The sequence below is a fragment of the Canis lupus genome, chromosome 7, assembly GCF_003254725.2.
Source record: "Canis lupus dingo isolate Sandy chromosome 7, ASM325472v2, whole genome shotgun sequence".
NCBI lineage: Eukaryota > Metazoa > Chordata > Mammalia > Carnivora > Canidae > Canis > Canis lupus.
The window spans coordinates 27105984-27125057 of record NC_064249.1 but is presented as its reverse complement, the minus strand read 5'-3'; the positions used below and the strand labels follow the sequence as shown (position 1 = coordinate 27125057).

The window sequence follows — 19074 nt, the reverse complement described above, 5'->3', positions numbered from 1 at the left end:
ATTCTGTACACAAATTTACCTTAACTACAATATTCGTTTTTATTTGATTTGATCGTATAATGTCTGAAATAATGGATTCATATTTTTTTTAAGAACACCAGAAGTTCCACCAGCACAGCCAAAACCTGGGGTTGCAGCTCCCCCAGAAGTAGCACCTGCTCCCAAATCTTGGGCCAGTAACAAGCAAGGTGGGCAAGGAGATGGTAAGTGGACATTAGCTGGGGAAACTGGCTAGGTTTGACAGTTACTGAACAGCCATGCAGCAGATAAGGGGTGGATTTTGGCAGGGGCAGAGAACATTGTCAAGGATATACTCAGACCCTAAAAAAGGATCTTTCTGTCATCAATTGGTGTAGTTAAGTTTCAGTGCCAAGACCCATGTATGAGCAAGTGATAGGGATTTAAAAAGGAATCTTTAAGATACCCTCTGTCCCACATTGTTTTTATCTTTACCCTATGTGACCAGAAAAAACTTTGTAGCTTCTGCTCTTTGGGGCATAAAAGTACCCAGTCATTGTGTAGATTGCTAGAAACCTTATTCATCACCATCTGTGCTCCCTAGCCTTTTCTATTTCAAATATGTGCTACTCAGGATTTCCATAGTAGAGCTAGACAGTAGCTATAAAGCACAGTAGCTGTTATACTCTGTCCCCCACCCCCTCACCAAGGAATGACGGATTCCCCAGCAAAATGTAAATTTCCTACTTGGAAAACAAGAAAGATCTATAAAACATTGTATGGAAAAACCTATCTAGGCCCTCAAGCTAATAAAAATCAGATCTTTTCACTTATAGAAGTATATAAGTAGGCAGGTAGGTGGGTAGATGAGTGAATGAGTGACTACTGAGGTGTAAACCAGTAGCTCAGTTATAAATTCGTTGAAGGCCTTACTGTGATACTTGCAGTGTTGATTCATGTATTCTATTTCAGTAATATTATTTGATTTTTAGAGTTGTTAGCAAAAGAATTTGACTTTTTGAAAATGTAAAGAGTAAAAGAGAAACAAGTGAAACTCTCCTCTTTTGCCTCATCATCTTTAATGAGTCCTGGACAATGTCTGGCAGATTCCTTTCTTAGATTTTTATCTCCTCATGGCTGTTCATTAACTTTCCAAGGGATTCTAATTCTAAAATTTAAAGTTTTATGAATGTGAACAGTGGAATAATTCTATATATATGATATAATATATATAATTATATATATATATATATACACAAAATTGGAATAATTTATCAGAGAAAGCAGAGACCTCTGTCCTGGGAGGGTTTTTTTCATTATCTTCAGTATAAAAGTTACATTTAATATTTTAAAAAAATCTGTAGGAATCCAGGTGAATAGTCATTTTCAGCAAGAATTTCCCAGCCTGCAGGCAGCTGGGGATCAGGAGAAAAAAGAAAAAGAAACAAATGATGAAAATTACGGACCTGGACCCAGTTTACGCCCACCAAGTAAGAATATTTTCTATTTCATAAAAATAGTGAATGAGATTATATTTGTATTTTATTTTGTAACCTTCTGCCCAATATTATTATATGTGTGACTTGCCTAGTTTGAAAAGATAGTAACTGCTCTCATTCCAGTGTGGTTTTTACACGTGCAGTATTGGTATAAATTAACATGTTGGAAATGTAGGTCTTTGGCCTCGCACCCAATCCACTAAATTAGATATCTATATTTTAACAAGATTCCTGGGTGAGTTCTTTGAGTATCTTTTCTGATACTGGGTGAGTTCTTTGCACATTAATATTGGTCATTTTTATAGTAGTAAAAATTTTGAGCCAACCTCCCTAATGTGCAAATTTTAATTTTTAAATTATATCCATTTACTTGCTATTCTGTTAACATTCAAGGATCCTTTCCTTTCTGAACTCACACCAAAGAACCAAATAAATTTGGATAGTGAGTGAGAAATATTTGTATTAAGAAAGAAATAGAAAATGCTTGAGATTGTCTTTTTTATTAATCATATTATATTCCAATTGTCATTACCAAATATCTCAAAGGATCCTGTATTACATGCGAGATCTCTGTTTTCGGTGATGGTTACCAATCTATATTTCTATTTTTTTTTTTAAGATTTTATTTATTTATTCATGAGAGATACACAGAGAGAGAGTCAGAGACACAGGCAGAGGGAGAAGCAGGCTCCATGCAGGGAGCCAGCCCGACATGGGACTTGATCCCGGGTCTCCAGGATATGGCCCTTGGCTTAACGTGGTGCTAAACCGCTGAGCCATCCAGGCTGCCCTCCAATCTATATTTCTGATAACCTGACACATTTCATATTTTTTATGGTTTATTTCTTTTATGGTCTGGGTAAATCATCTTTTTCTTATTTTTAATTGCTAGTGTATAATTGATGCATATTAGAAATAGATGTGTCAGCTCTATTTTCTTTCCTCTCTCTTTCTTTCTCTTTCATTGATTCATTTTAAAAATTTTAAGTGATCTCTACACGCAACATGGGGCTTGAACTTACAAGCCTGACATCAGGAGTTGCATGCTCTATGCACTGAGCCAACCAGGCACCCTCTACTATTTTCTTGTTCAGTTGATTTTCACCAGTTATCTGTTCCTGCATAACAGATTTATCAGCTTAAAACAATAAACTGAACTGGCCTTAATTTCAGAGTATCCAAGGGTCGGGAATCTGGGAGCTGCTTAGCTAGGAGTTGTGGCTCGGGAACACTCTTCTTTGTGTGTGGGCTGCTCACAATATTGCTTCCCCACATAAAGAGAGACAGGACTATTACCGCTCAAGATGGAAACCTTATATCTTGTATTAAGAAAGATCTTTTATCTTTTATAACTTAATTCTGTAAGAGACATGTCATCATTTCTGCTTTATTCTGTAGGTGACACAGATAATCCTGGTATACTGTGAGAGGAGACTACTACTAGGGTATGAATACCAGGAGATAGAAACCCATCTGGGGCATCTTGGAGGCTACCTACCAAAAAGATACCCTAGTAAAACCATTTACCTATTTTGAGTGTAGTTTTACCAGATAATGTGGTCACTGAATTTTCCCCCCTTGGACACGTGTATATAACTAACCTTAGTAGCCTAAAAACAAATGAGAGGATCACTGTCACTATAGAACTCCTAGCCCTCTTCCCTCAGGACTTAGGTTTAACAGTGACTTTAATTTCTATATCAAATATTGGTAAAGCTTGATAGAGAGGTTCTAATATTTTCTGCCCCAACTCCAGTATTTGCTTTTGGTGGTACCCTCTGTGGTACATCTCCTCTGCTTTGGAAGCTACTGTTACCTGATTACCTAAACACTTTGAAAGCATTAGGACCTAAATCAGACTTTTACTGCTGCTTCCCTGCATTTTGTTACTTTATTCAGTTTTGAAATCTGCCTGGTTTGAGATTTCTGTGTTCTATTTTCAGCTTTTTTCTTAGCCCCTTCCCCCCACCCCCTTAAATTTCAATCCTGAATTCTAAGGTGACGTTTCTTAGTTTTAATTGAATTTCTTACCTCTCTCCATACCAGATGTTGCTTGTTGGAGAGATGGTGGTAAGTCAGCTGGCTCACCTTTAACATCTGACCAAGATGAAAAGCTCTCTGGCCAGGATGAAAGCACAGCAGGAACATCAGACCAAAATGATATCCTCAAAGTGGTGGAAAAGAGGATAGCTTGTGGTCCTCCACAGGCTAAACTGAATGGACAGCAGCCTCCTCTTGCTTCCCAGTACAGAGCTATGATGCCTCCTTATGTAAGTATTGTTAAAGAAGCAAGTTCTTAAATAAGAGGTTTTTGCTCTGGGTTTTGAGGAGAGAATTGGAATGGTGAAAAGTTTAGGTTTTTATTTGTATTAACATCTAGCTAAAAAAATAGCATTTTCCTTGATTATGAATGCAGGCAACAAATTACAGAAGTGTTAGGAGTAATTATTAATAGGGATCGTAGATATTTTCCTGTCATCACATTGCTGTGGATATAGCAATATATACTCAGTAATACTTCCACATAATTTATTAGACCCCTGGGTAAACCCACCTATTATTTAATGAAAGCACATACTTCACCATATCACAAATTTTTAAAAATGTTGTGTTAACAAAATTTTAGCATAATTGTTTTCTTTCGTAGTACTCCTTATTTTAGATTATGGATTTAAAACATTTCTATGAGAAGAAGTTCATAGGATTTACAGACTGCCAGAGGGGTTGTTCATGGCACATAAAAGATTAATGTGTGCTTTAGTTCTAAAATTTTTATTGGTAAATGTACCTTTACATTCTTTTTAACTTTTTATTATGGAATATTTTGAACATAGGCAAAAACAGAAATAATAGTACAGTGGAACCTCCCTCTTCTTCCATATCTACCATCCATCTTCAGTAGTACTCAACCTTTTTTTTTTTTTTTTTTTTTTTTAAGATTGTATTTATTCATGAGAGACAGAGATAGGCAGAGGGAGAAGCAGACTCCCTACAGGGAGCCCAATGTGGGACTCAATCCTGGGTCCTGGGATCATGCCCTGGGCCAAAGGCAAGCACTAAACCGCTGAGCCACCCAGGCGTCCCAGATTTTATTTTTTTATTCATGAGAGACACACACAGAGAGAGGCAGAGACATAGGCAAAGGGAGAAGCAGGCTCAACCATTGAGCCACCCAGGCGTCCCAGTAGTTCTCAACTTGTGGTCAGTCTTGTTTCACCTATTTCCCACCACCTCCAATTAGTGAAGCAAATCCTAGACACATTATTTTGTCCATACATATTTTAGGTTGTGTTTTAAAACATAAAGATTAGGAGAAAAATCCATCATGGCATCATCATACCTAAAAAGCAAGGTTTTGTTTTGTTTTGTTTTTAGTTAAAAAAATTATTTTTGAAAAGATTTATTTATGAGGGAGAGGCAGAAAGAGTCTTATGCAGACTCTACCCTAAGTGCAGAGCCTGACATGGAGCTGAATCTTGACCCAGAGATCACAACCTGAGCTGAAACCAAGTCATACGCTCAAATGACTGTGCCACCCAGGTGACCCTAAAAAGAAAGGTTTTTCAAACATGTCACTATTCTAATTTCTCTGATTATCTCATAGTAGGGTCCTTTTTTTTTTTTCTTCATAGTAGGATCCAAATTACATATATTCTTTGAGATTGGTTGATATTTTTTCTTAGGAATCCTGTTGTCTTTGGTTACTACTTTCCTTCCACTCTTTTTTTTTTTTTTTTTTTGAGCTTATTATAATTTATTAGTTATCGTGTGGAGTTTTTCATAGTCTGGATTTTGCTGAATTCTGTCATTGTATTTTTATTTAGTATATAATTCTGACCCCATATATTTCTACAAATTGATAGTTAGATTTGGGACCCTCATACATTTGTTTGCTCTCAGCCTCCTGTGAAATGATATGACAAATTACATGTGCCCAAGTAAGTAAATTAACATTTTCAGGAGAACATTAATCTCAGAGTATCTGGTTATATTTATTTGTATTATGATTTAATTCCTAAGTCTACAGGCTCTAATTGCCCATATTTTTTGATATTTTTTCTTTGTATGACTTAGTTATTCATACGTACAGGAGGGAAACAAATGATTAAATATGATTGCTTTTTTTTTCCTGTGGGAGCATGATAAAAATGAGTCTTATGTGGTAAATTGGCCTTGAAAAATTATTTACATCTGTCTCCTAATAGTTTCCAGATACCTCTGAATTTTCGGGTGTGTGGGTAGGATGATAGAAGGAAAAGTAAAAAGGGAGACCAAGTGGCTTTTGTTCATGGTTTCATCAGTCATTTTATTTGAAAAATGTATTCCACTAATTAACAAAGACAAAAGAAAAAAAAAAAAAAAAAAAAAACAAAGACAAAAGAGTTTTGTGGGTTTTTTAAGATTTTATTTTTTTACTTTTTTTTTTTTTTTTGAATTTTAAAGATTTTTTATTTGTTTATTCATGAGAGACACAGAGAGGGGGCAGGGAGCAGAGGCACAGGCAGAGGGAGAAGGAGGCTCCATGCAGGGAGCCCGATGTGGGACTCGATCCTGGGACTCCAGGATCATGCCCTGGGCCAAAGGTAGGCACTAAACCACCAAAGGCAGGCACTAAACCGCTGAGCCACCCAGGCATCCCAGATTTTATTTTTTTATTCATGAGAGACACACACACCGAGGCAGAGACATAGGCAAAGGGAGAAGCAGGCTCCCTGCAGGAACTTGTAGGACTCAGTCCCTCGACCCTGGGATCATGACCTGAGCTGAAGGCAGGCACTCAACCACTGAGCCACCCAGGCGCCCAAGACAAAAAGTGTTTTTAAAAGCATTACTGTATATTGAGAATGTAAAGTTTGCTTCTGTAAATAATTTTGTGGCAAATTCCTAAATTTTAAGCATTTCATATATGAAATTAATCTGTGCCTGACTAATCAGTAGAGGAGGGATCTAATGAAATTTTACCTATAAACGCTTGCCTCCAACAGTGTTTTTGCTAACCTCAGTACAAGATGATGTAACCAAAAATTCTCGAGTATTCCCTAGACAAAGTTTTTCCATTTGAGGTTCATCTGCTGCTTACTTAATTAACTTGATTAACTTTGCTCTAACTCTACTTAGAAATTGTATCTTTAGACGGACTAATCATATAAGCAGCCTTTCTTCAAGTACAGAGTAATTTCTTTACATAACAGGTTTGTTTTTTTTTTTTTTAAAGAAAAGCTAATCTATTTCAGGATATAAATGACATATTTAAGGTAATATAGTCTTTTCTTTCTTGCCTGCCTTCCTTTCCCCTTCCCTCCCAACCTCTTTTTTCCTCTTTCCTTCCCTCTTTTTTCTTTCTTTTCTTTTTTCTTTGCTTTCTTTCGGCCTGGTTATGAGTAAATAGTTACAAGCACCTCTTTTGACATTTCTTCTCTTGTTGGTGTTACCATATTTATAATATATCTTAGAACTTCTCCTAAACTTAGCCTCTCAAATCCACGTTCCTATAGAGAGCAACATCTTTGTTACCTCAGTTTGTGATAACGATCTATATATTAACTTGAAGCAGAATCCACCTATAACCCACCCATGGGAAATTTCCCATACCGACTTTCTTCCTAATTCCCCTGCATTTGACCATCCTTTTTGGGAACTGAGTTTTGCTTTACCAACAAATCTGCCTGCACTTAATCTACTGCATTATGATGAAGTCACACATTATATCCTTTCAAGTCTTTGAACTTGGTTAGGGCTTTGTAGTTCTCTGGGGTGCCATGCATGTTGTCTTTTTAGGATTTTCATGTTAGTACATAATTATTTATGTGATTTTGTTAATGGAGTAGCAGAAGTTCTTCCTAGGATGTGTCCTGGTCATGATCTATATTTGTAAAGTCTTGCTAGGCCAGTAGTCTTAACAGAGGACTTGTTAATTGAGGGTGAATGATGATTCCAGCTGATACAATTAATTATTCACGATATGTTTTATTTTGATATTCCTATAAATTGTAATCTCAAGTTTAGTTGGGGTGATCTATATCTATCTATCTATCTATAAAACTTGGTTGCAAAATTTATCAATTTTGTTTTCTTCATGCAGATGTTTCAACAGTATCCGAGGATGGCGTATCCTCCTCTTCATGGTCCCATGAGGTTTCCACCTTCTTTATCTGAAACGAACAAGTAAGACTATTAAATGATAAAAGTTACCAGGGCAGAAAGGCACATAGATGGTAATTAAGATTTTCTGGAGGTTGAAAGAAAAAAGAAACAAGAGATTTTTCTGGAGGTTGTGATGATTGATTCAGTATTTTGGCCTTAGAGTACAGTTGCCATGGATAAATAATTGACTTTTATAAGATAGAACAAAAATACAGATTCTGAAAACTGAAAATCATGGCCCTAACAAGACATGACAGTTGTTTATCCCTTCTTCCTTCCATGATGTTAATGACTTCTAATTTCTTTTTTTCTCTCTTCATGTGAGACAAGCATTCTCCTCATCTATCTTTTTCTTTCTTTCTTTCTTTCTTTCTTTCTTTCTTTCTTTCTTCTTTCTTTCTTTCTTTCTTTCTTTCTTTCTCTTTCTTTCTTTCTTTCTTTCTTTCTTTCTTTCTTTCTTTCTCTCTCTCTCTCTCTCTCTCTCTCTTTCTTTCTTTCTTTCTTTTTCTTTCTTTTTTAAAAGATTTTATGTATTTATTCATGAGAGATACAGAGACATAGGCAGAGAGAGAAGCAGGCTCCTTGCAGGGGAGCCTGATATGGGACTTGATCCCTGATCTCCAGGATCACGCCCTGGGCCAAAGGCAGGCGCTCAACCGCTGAGCCACCCAGGTGTCCCATCTCCTCATTTTTATTAATGTTCTTCATTTTGATATTAGTATTAGTTTTAGCCCTATTGTTCTTTAATATATTTGTTTTAATTAAAATTTTGGCAATTAAAAAAAACCCATTGTCAGATATGAAATACTTGAAAAAGAATTATATATTGTCCTGAATTTATGTATTGATATTAGAATTTTTTCATATATGTGTCAGGTATAAAATATTTTGTACATCAGTCAGTACTAATATTGAATGAAAATGAACTAATTTCCAATTTTTGAATATTTATCAATTTAGAATCATTAAAACTTTGCATCTTTTCCCTCCTAACCTCTTGTTCGTTAGAGGCCTTCGAGGAAGGGGCCCACCACCTCCATGGGCCTCTGAGCCTGAACGCCCCTCCATCCTTAGTGCATCAGAACTAAAGGAGCTTGATAAATTTGATAATCTAGATGCTGAAGCTGATGAAGGTTGGGCAGGTAAGAGGCAAAATCAATTAAGCATTTTAGTTTTTAGGTTTTTTTCAGCAGTCAATCTGAGTTTTTCTTAACTTTAATAGGTGCTCAGATGGAAGTAGATTATACAGAACAGCTGAATTTCAGTGATGATGATGAGCAAGGAAGTAGCAGTCCTAAAGAAAACAGCAGGTAAGCTGTTGGAATATCTTCCACGAGTAATAGTATGAATTTACTGTTACAACATTATCCATTTATGCAGAGAGGGTTCATTAACAGTCATTTGTTCCTTTTTATAGAATTTTTACATTTTACTCTAAAATCTTACTGACTGGGAAGGTGATTAATAAGCCAAGTTTTAAAAGTACAGCTAATCAATGAATTAAAGTTTTGATGTTTCTAAAGAAAATACGTATTTTAAAAAAGATGTTTAGTTTGGCTATATAATTGGAGATATTTTGAAAGACCGTATCAGGGACCATTTCAAACTTGTTACTTGAATGGATTCATATTTACAAAATTGGGAGAAAAATTGAGGTGTACTATAGCTGCTTTAATTGAGTCTTTGATTTTTATAAACTTCAACAAGTAGCATCAAAGTTTGAAAAAATGGCAACTTTTAATCTCTTCTCTAATATAGGGGCGTCAGAGTCCGAAATATATGGGTTATATACCATAAAAATTGGGTTGTTAAAATACAAGGAGCTTGCATGCATGTGTTAGTAGAGTTTTCTAGCCATCGCATTGTAATACAGTGCTGTTTCATAACCAGTTGGGAGATACCTGGGACTTGTGATCTTAAAAAAAAAATTGTAGTTTGACTTCTCTTCTGTCACAAAGTCAGAATAAATTAGAATACAGGTGTTAATTATAATATTACTTGGATGCAGTTAGATGAGACTTTTTGGGCAGGGGGTGATAGAAAACAGTGGCATTATATTCCTTTGCCAAGTTGTGTGTAAGTGTGAATGTCCATATTTGATAACTACTGTACTGTACTTTTTATTTTGTGATGATAACCTGACCAAACCCATTTCCCAACATGTTTTAGATATATAGTATATATTTACTGAATGAATGAATAGCACCACTAGATCACAAAACCATTTCATTCTTTGATATACTCCACTCTCCCCCACTAAAACTAAATAGAAATAATCGTTTTTATATAGACAAAATGCTTTTACTTACAGTGTGGTCTGTCCACTTTACTTTATTATTACACTTGGATTTTGATTCCTTAGTGAAGATCAAGGTTCAAAAGCCCCTGAAAACACTGAAAACCGAAAAGAAGCAGATGAAACGTGCAACACTAAATCATCTTCTCAGATACCTACCCAGCCATCAGTATCAAAAGGTCCCTATGGGAAGGGACCTTCATTTAATCAGGTTTGTTGGACTCAAGGATATCCTTGTCATTACATGTACTTTGGTTGAATTAATTTTATAATCATAAAGTTGAGAAAGAAGAATTAGGAAAATGAGACTATCTTTTGTCTTGAATAGTTGTAGATCTAAACCATAATTTTATTGCATGTTAACAGGAACTGTCAATACAGTAGCTAAAATTATCAGGTAGAAACTAAAGTTTCACTTTTTTTCTTTTCTGTAACAGTCCTATGAAAGTGGAGGGATAAACTTCTTTCCGAACATTGCCAAGTGCTCTATGGTTTATTGAATACTTTGCAAATTCTAATCAGTAGTCATATGTGAAATAGTATGCTGAATTGGGAAGTAAGGAGTAGAGAAATCTATTAGGTGTGAGTTATTTTGAAGAACATTGTTAAAGGATATAATGTGAGTAAAGAGATTCACTTGATCCTGCTTCCAAGAAACAGCATTGCAAACTGGCTGTCATCCAGAGAGTCCACTTAATTCATGGTGTACTCAGCATGTATATGTTGAACTTACACAAAACAGATGGAGGAACTAGTCCCTTCAAGGGAATAAAAGTGGGTAGCTATCAATCTCTGTAAAATGAAAAGACATCAAATATCAGTTGCAATACAATGAGTGTTAAGTGTTGTGACAGAGCACACATAATGAATTCTTAGAGCATTCTCTGGAAAAGGTTTTGCAAAAGATTTGGTACTTGAGGTGAGAATTAGCCAGTAAACAAAAGGAAGAGAAAAATTTTAAGCAGTGGGAACTTGTTCAGAATAGAGAACCATAAGAAAGCATGGCACATTCTAGAAGTCCCTGGTAGTTTGATAGAGGAATAAGAACTGTGTAACAACGAGTATGCTATACGAGGAACTTTGAGTTTTATTCTTAAGGCATTAGTTCATTGGAGAATAAATTTGTGAACTCTGAAAAAAGGTTTTTCAAGTTTTTTTAAATAAAATTCATGTTTTATGTGACTTTAACTTACTGGCTTAATATGGGGAGTGATAATTCCTTTCTTATGAAAGAATAGAGGAGTATCCTATGCCATATCTTGATGTCTTGATTTGTGCGTGTTTGACAATGATCTATCTGTATATTAGCAAGTGAATAGGCTATGTGTTATATTTGATTCCGATATGTTTTAGATGTTTAGTTTCTTTAGGTAAATCTCATACATTTAGGTTGCCATTAGGAAGAAATTAAAAAGAAAATAGGGCTTATGTAAATAAAATTTCAAAATTAAAGGCATACTTCTCCATAGCCAAATTATTACCTGTGGTAGAATTTCAGAATTCATACAATAAAATTCTTTTTTTTTTGCAAAATCCATTTGAAATTCTGATCTTCATAAATGACAGAGTGATTTTGTAGAATATAAAGTTATCGTGCAATAACTTTAATAAAGTTACTCTTTATTTAAAAAAGAGAAAAAGATGAAGATAGTTTACTTTTTGCAATCTTGTAGTGCCACCGAAAAAGATTACGTATGTTCAGAAATGTTTCCAGTAGATCTTTTATGTTGTTATTTTGTAATAGTCCTTATTTTTATGATAGGAACGCGGACCATCTTCACACCTGCCACCACCTCCAAAACTGCTTGCGCAGCCGGTAAATCTTAAAATCTTATTTGGGGTCTGTCTGTATCATTTGATTTTATTTGTTTTAAGGGAGAGATTTCTGTATGCTTCTTATTTATAACTTTTATGATACAATTATGAATTTTACCTTGTTAGCTTTTTGCGTACTTTCTCTTTGTCTTCTTAGCTGATAGACATGGTCCTGACTTCACTAAGAAAAAGAGAAGCAACTGTATCTCATTTCAGTGCCCTTATTATTCTGACTTCTTCCTGTCTTCCTTTTTTTTCTATTTTTTTTTTTTTTTTTTATTCATGATAGAGAGAGAGAGAGAGGCAGAGACACAGGCAGAGGGTGAGAAGCAGGGTCCATGCAGGGAGCCCGACGCGGGACTTGATCCCGGGACTCCAGGATCATGTCCCCTGCCAAAGTCAGGCACTAAACCTCTGAGCCACCCAGGGATCCCCTTCTTCCTGTCTTCCTACTAAAGGGCAACTCTTACTATTCCTCTGGCCCCCTCTTCTATCACTTATCGGTAATATTATCTCCCATCTTAAGATACTTAAAGGAAAAAAAAACGACCCTCCTTTAACTCTCACTACCGTCCACCCCCCTGTAGTTTCTACCCTATTTATCTATTCTCCTTCATGGCAAAATATTAGTGAGCTATTTACCCGTACTATCTTCACTTTCTCTCTCATTAACCCTTTATAAGTAACACTTTTCATCTACCACTATACCTTTGAAACTATTATCATGAAGGTCAGTAATGATTCCCATCTTGCCAAATTCAATTCTCTTGACTTCATTTTACCCAATCGCAGTAGCAGTTGACAATAGCTAATCTTTCCATCCTTCTTAAAAGACTATTTTTTTTTTTTTTTTTTTTTACTTTTGCTACATCACACTATTGTGTTCTCTTTTTTCAATTTGTATTTCTTCCGGCCTTTAATACTTTTGGTTGAGGGGGGGTCTGTTTTGTTTATTAAAGATTTATTTATTTACTTATTAGAAGGAGAGAGGAAGGGAGTTCACACATATAGGAAGGGGGAGGGGCAGAGGGAGAGAGCTAATCCCAACTCGACTCCCCACTGAGCATGGAGCCCAGTGTGGGACTCAGTCTCACCACCCTGAGATCAAGACCTGAACTCAGATCAAGAGTTGGGAACTTAACTGACTAAGCCACTCAGGTACCCCTGGATGTTGGAGAGTTAAGGGCTATGTTCTTTTTCCTTTTTCTGACTGTATCCTTTCCTAGAGGATTTTATATATGTGCTTTTGGTAGTTAAATATATATTATCTGTAGCCCTTAAAGCTCTACCCTAACTTCAAGAGTCATGTATTTAGTGATCAATTAAGCATCTCCACTTGGATTTCTTCTTCTTTTTTTTTTTTTTTTAAGATTTATTTTTTTTTTTGATAGCATGAGCTCAGGGAGGGGTAGAGGGAGAATCTCAAGTAGACTCCCCTCTGAGCTCTATGTGGGTCTCATGATCCCAAGATCATGACCTGAGCTGAAATCAGGATTTGGTTGCTTAACCAACTGAGCCACCTATCATCCTTTCACTTGGATTTCTGATAGATATTGTCCAGACCATAACATTTTCCCCCGATACACAACACCCATGCAGCCCTGCTTCTTCCCTTATCTTACCATCTTAGGTAATGGCATTATCATTCACCCATTTGCTCAGGTTAAAATCTAGAACTTTCTTCCTTAATTTTTATTGTACATACAGCCTAATCTATCAGCAAATTACCTTACCCCTATTTTCCGAATATATTCCTACACTGAGTACTTGTCTACTATCTGTTACTTTTCATTTGAACTATCCTAGTAGATCCTTAAAGGTCTTATTTTCCACTCTTGTTCCTCCTTTTCCATCACCTCCATCCGAAAGAGGACTCTTCTGATCAAATTTATTGCTCGGGTGTTACCACTTAATAGGCGTTCCCAAATCATCCTGCTGTGGTAGGCATACCTATCACAACCATCACCTCTGCCAGTCATTTTCCTTGTAACCACTGAGTGCTCTTTATAGTATTTTTATATGTAAACAAGCTAAAACTAAGCATCTAGAAGAAAATTGTAGAAGGAAATCTTTAAATTCAGGTCAACAGAGATGTTCTTGGATAAGACACAAAAAGCATGACTTAGGAAAAAAAAATATGTCAGTTGGACTAGAGGGCAGCCCTGGTGGCTTAGCGGTTTAGCGCCGCCTTCAGCCCAGGGCGTGATCCTGGAGACCTGGGATCAAGTCCCACGTCAGGCTCCCTGCATGGAGCCTGCTTCTCCCTTTGCCTGTGTCTCTGCCTCTGTCTCTCTCTCTCTCTCTCTGTGTCTCTCATGAATAAATCAATAAAATCTTTAAAAAAAAAATTTGAGGCGATGAAAAAATACGTCCACAAAAATTTAATACATCCGACCAAGAACATGTCCTGGAATATATTTTTTAAAAAAAGAACAAACAAAAGACTCTTATCACTAACAATAGGATACATTGCCCAACAAAATGATTTGAACATTCACTTCACAAAACGAGATAGACAGGTGGCCAGTAAGCTCATGAAATGATGTTCACCATCTTTAATTACCAGGGAAAGCAAATTGAGACCACAGTGAGATTTTGTTGCACTTCCAAAATTTAAAGGGCTAGGGATACCAAATATTGGTAAGGGTATAAAGTAGCTAGCACCCTTATATATTAACTGGTGCGGCTGTAAAACCTTGTAATCACTTTGGAAAACAGTTTGGCAGTGTTTTAATAAAGTGGAAAGATATACCTACCACATGACTAAGCAGTTCCACTTCTAAATATTTATCCAAGAGAAATGAAAACATACGCATTTACATAAAGACTTAGGCACAAAAGTCCATGACTGTTTATTCAGAGTTAAAAATGAAACATGCATTTGCACAAAGTCTTAGGCACGAATGTCCATAACTATTTATTCGTGGTTAAAAAAAACTAGAAGCAGTCTACATGTCCATCCACAAATGATGCAGTGTGCCTATGATGGAATACTGTCCAGCAATGGAATAAAACAGATTTCTGATAGACACCTCAAAACTGTTATCCTCAGCATGAGAAGCCAGATACAAAAAATATAATTTGAAGTATTCATATGTATTGAAATTCTAGGAAAGATAAAACTACTCTCTGTTGCCAGAAGTAGACTAACAGTTGTTTGGGGTTAGGGGTACTGGCAGATAAGACCACACTGTTAGTAAATGATAGACCGGATCATATATATATATTTTTTATGTTTAGTCCAGTGTTTTCATCATACTACTATTTTCTTATTTGTAAGGATTCTGACTGGTTATGTGACTTTTCAGGTTTCTTCATCATACTAGCCATTAAAATCAGTATCTTTAAAACAAAAAAAAAATTTTTTTTTAGTTCCTTAACATTTCAGCCCTTCAAGTGCTCTTTTTTATTCTGCTTATTTTGTGTAGTTGCTGGCAGTGATTGTAGTTGTTTTAAAACATATCAATTAGAAAGTAGATCATTAAAACTCAGTCTCTCAAGCAATATCCCACATTCTACTATGGGTTATAGTATGCATTTCTAGATCTTTTAGTGAAAAGATTATGAATTTTTCCTCCTTTAAAGTGTCAGCAGTAGTAGTGTTTCCACCTTCTTCACTTAACACCTCTGGCTGGCTGTTTTTGCCCTGTAAATGCACCTTTGTCTTCTCAGGGCTCACACGACACTGTTGTTGATCTTTATGGATTTTTCTCCCTTAGGCATTCCATCTCTAACGTTGCTGCTCTGAAAAACATTCATGTTCTAGATTTCTTTCATGTCAAATTTAGATTTTGAAATTCGTGTTATGACAGCTTCTAATTTTATTCAACAAATGCTATATGAGCAATAATGTCTACCACAAAAATAGGTATATGGCCTAGATTAATTTTTCTCGTCTAAGTTTTATGAATTCTCTAAATTTATTATTTTCCTTATGTTGCTACTTGTTTGCATTTTATTAGGTATGCTTTATCAGAAACACTAGTGGCATTTTGCAGAATTTTTCCTTCCTTCTTCATGTCTGTGGTATCCATTGTTGGATGGAAATAGATCTGTCATAGTCATCTGATAATTTATCATAATGTTTCAGCATCCTCCTCCAGACCGACAGACAGTACCTGGAAGACCAGGCCCTTTCCCCCCCAAGCAGCAAGTACCGGATGAAGATGAAATATGGAAGCAAAGAAGACGACAGCAGTCAGAACTTTCTGCAGCAGTGGAACGCGCTCGAAAGCGGCGTGAAGAGGAAGAGAGAAGAATGGAAGAACAAAGGAAGGCAGCATGTGCAGAGAAGCTGAAACGATTGGATGAAAAACTTGGCATAGTGGACAAACAGCCATCTCCAGAGGAGATTAGAGAAAGGGAACGAGAAAAAGAACGAGAGCGTGAGAAAGAACTTGAAAGAGAACAGGAACGGGAACGAGAGAAGGAGAGGGAAAAAGAAAGGGAGAGGCAACAAGAAAAGGAGAAAGAACTGGAGAGAGAGCAGGAAAAACAAAGAGAACTGGAAAAGGAAAGAAAGCAAGAAAAAGAGAAAGAACTAGAACAACAGCAGGAAAAGGAAAAAGAACTGCAAAAGATCAAGGAACAGGAAAAGGAATGTGAGTTGGAGAAGAAAGAAAGGGAAAAAGTGGAGGAAAAAATCGAACACAAAGAACCTACATTAGAGCCTATGGTAGAAAAACCAGAAAGTGAAACCAACTGTAATAAAGGTATGAGAGTCCTGTTTGTTCTTACTTTACCTTATAAAGGCTTCATAATACTTCTCTGGTGTATCTGTTTGTGTATTTTAATATATGTATATAATCCAGATGTGAGTAATTGAGGGTTGTTTTTTTGTGTTTAAGATTGATTTTATTATTTATTTAAAAAGACAGAGATTGAGCCTGCACACGTGTGAAGGGGTGGGGGCAGATGGAAAGGGAGATAGAGAATCTCAAGCAGATTCTCCACGGAGTGCCCAGTCCAACGGTGGGGTGGATCCCAGGACCCTGAGATCATGACCTGAGCTAAAGTCAAGAGTCAGACACTTGACCAACAGAGCTACCCAGGTGCCCAAATTGAGGTTAAAAAAAAAAAAAAAAGTTGAATTTCATTGGATATTTTAATATACTTTTTTCCGATAATTTTTATTTTGATAAAATACACGTAATATGAAATTTAGCATCTTAATCATTTTTAGTAGGTGTACAGTATCAAATACATTTATAATGTGCAATCATTACCATTGTCCATCTCTAGAACTCTTTCCATCCCATAAAACTGAATCTCTGTCTTACTAAACAGTAGTTCCCTATTCTCCCCTCTCCTCAGCCCCTGGCCACCACTATTCTAATTTCTTTCTCTGATTTTGACCGTTCTCAGTGCCTCGTACAATGTTTATCTTTTTTGTGACTGGCTTATTTCATTTAGTATAATGTCTTCAAAGTTCTTTTCATATTGCAGAATTTTCATCCTTTTTTAGGCTAATAATCTATATATAAAACCAGTTTGCTTATCTTTGTTGATAGGCACTTGGGTTGATTCCATATTTTACCTATTTTGAGTAATGCTTTTGTGAATGTGAGTATACAGATATCTTGTTGAGACCTTGCTTTCATTTCTTTGATTACATACTCAGAGACGGGATTTTCGGATTACATGGCAATTCTGTTTTTAATTTTTTGAGGAACCACCATACTGTTTTTCACAGCAGCTTTACCATTTTACATTTCCACCTACAGTACACAAGGGTCTAATCTCCCCACATCCTCACCAACGTTTTGTTATTTTCTATGGTTTTTTTTTTTTTTTTTTTTTTATATGATAGTCACAGAGAGAGAGAGAGAGAGAGAGGCAGAGACACAGGCAGAGGGAGAAGCAGGCTCCATGCACCGGGAGCCTGACGTGGGATTCGATCCCGGGTCTCCAGGATCGCGCCCTGGGCCGAAGGCAGGCGCCAAACCGCTGCGCCACCCAGGGATCCCTCTATGGGTTTTTTGATAGTAGCCTTCCTATTAAGTGTAAAGTGATATCTCACTGTAGCTTTGATGTACATTTTGCTGATGATTAGTGGTGTTGAGAATTATTGTGGTTTTTGGCCATTTATGTATCTTTGGAGAAAAGTCTGAATCCTTTGTTCATTTTTTTAATCAGACTGTTAAGTTTTAGGAGTTGGCTATATATCCTAGATGTTAATCCCTTACCAGATACATAATCTGTCAATTTTGTCTCTCTTTACGTAGGTTGCCTTTTAACCGTGGATATCCTATTCATACACAAAACTTTTAAGTTTTCATGAAATCATTCTAGTTTTTGTTGCCTCTGCCTTTGGTGTCAAATCCACGAAGTCATGGCCAAATCTAATATCTTGAAGCTTTTTTCTGTTTTCTTCTAAGAGTTTGATAGTTTTATGTCTTACATTTATATCATTTATTTATTTATTTATTCATTCATTCATTCATTCATTCAATCTTTTACCTATTTAGAGTTGTGCTATACATTGTGTTAGGTAAGGGTCCAGCTTCATTCTTTTGCATGTGGACATTCAGAATTGTTGGAAATACTATTGTTTTCCCCCATTGAATGGTCTTTAGCAGCCTCTCCTAAAACTAAAATCATTCTACCATGTATGCGATGGTTTATCTTTTTATTTTTATTTATTTATTTATTTTAAAAAAATATTTATTTATTCATGAGAGACACAGATTGAGAGGAGAGGCAGAGACACGGGCAGAGGGAGAAGCAGGCTCCCCGCAGGGAGCCCCGTGTAGGACTTGATCCCAGATCCGGGGATCACCACCTGAGCCAAAGGCAGGCGCCCAACCGCTGAACCACCCAGGCGTCCCTATACGATGGTTTATTTTGGGGTCTTGATTCTATACCAGTGATCTATCTGCCTGACTTTATGTTGGTGTCATACTGTTTTTATTACTGTAGCTTTGCCATATGTTTTTATTTTTTATCTTTTGAAAGATTTGATTTATTCATGAGAGAGAGAGGGGGGCAGAGACACAGGCAGAGGGAGAAGCAGGCTCCATGCTGGTAGCCTGATGTGGGACTCGATCCTGGGACTCCATGATCACGCCCGGGGCTGAAGGCAGAAGCTAAACTGCAGAGCCACCCAAGGATCCCCTTGCCATATGTTTTTATATCCAGATATTTGAGTCCTCCATCTTTGTTACTTTCTTTCCATGAAGGTTTTGGCTATTCTGGGTCCCCCTGAGAGTCCATATGAATTTTAAGATGGATGTTTCTATTTCTGTAAAGAAAGCAATTGAGATTTTGATAGGGGTTGCATAAGTATAAGTTGCTTTGAGGTAGTATTCATAATGTTAGCAATATTAAGTTTTCTGTTCTGTAAACATGGGATGTGTTTCTTCC

The 19074-nt window shown here is 36.4% G+C and overlaps 1 protein-coding gene across 17 annotated transcripts in view; it reads left to right on the top strand.

Moving 5' to 3' along the window:
- Positions 1 to 19074, top strand: part of PRRC2C (proline rich coiled-coil 2C) — a 101925-nt gene that overhangs the window by 33008 nt on the left and 49843 nt on the right. For 15 of the 17 annotated variants that reach the window (XM_025430356.3, XM_025430348.3, XM_025430345.3 and 12 more), the window contains exons 4-12: positions 94 to 203; positions 1323 to 1448; positions 3504 to 3727; positions 7540 to 7622; positions 8610 to 8743; positions 8824 to 8911; positions 9964 to 10108; positions 11660 to 11713; positions 15803 to 16424. In XM_025430356.3, the coding sequence (XP_025286141.1) occupies positions 94 to 203; positions 1323 to 1448; positions 3504 to 3727; positions 7540 to 7622; positions 8610 to 8743; positions 8824 to 8911; positions 9964 to 10108; positions 11660 to 11713; positions 15803 to 16424 (1586 nt within the window). The remainder of the gene's footprint in view (positions 1 to 93; positions 204 to 1322; positions 1449 to 3503; positions 3728 to 7539; positions 7623 to 8609; positions 8744 to 8823; positions 8912 to 9963; positions 10109 to 11659; positions 11714 to 15802; positions 16425 to 19074) is intronic. The other 2 variants (XM_049112300.1, XM_025430347.3) reach the window with 1 other exon arrangement.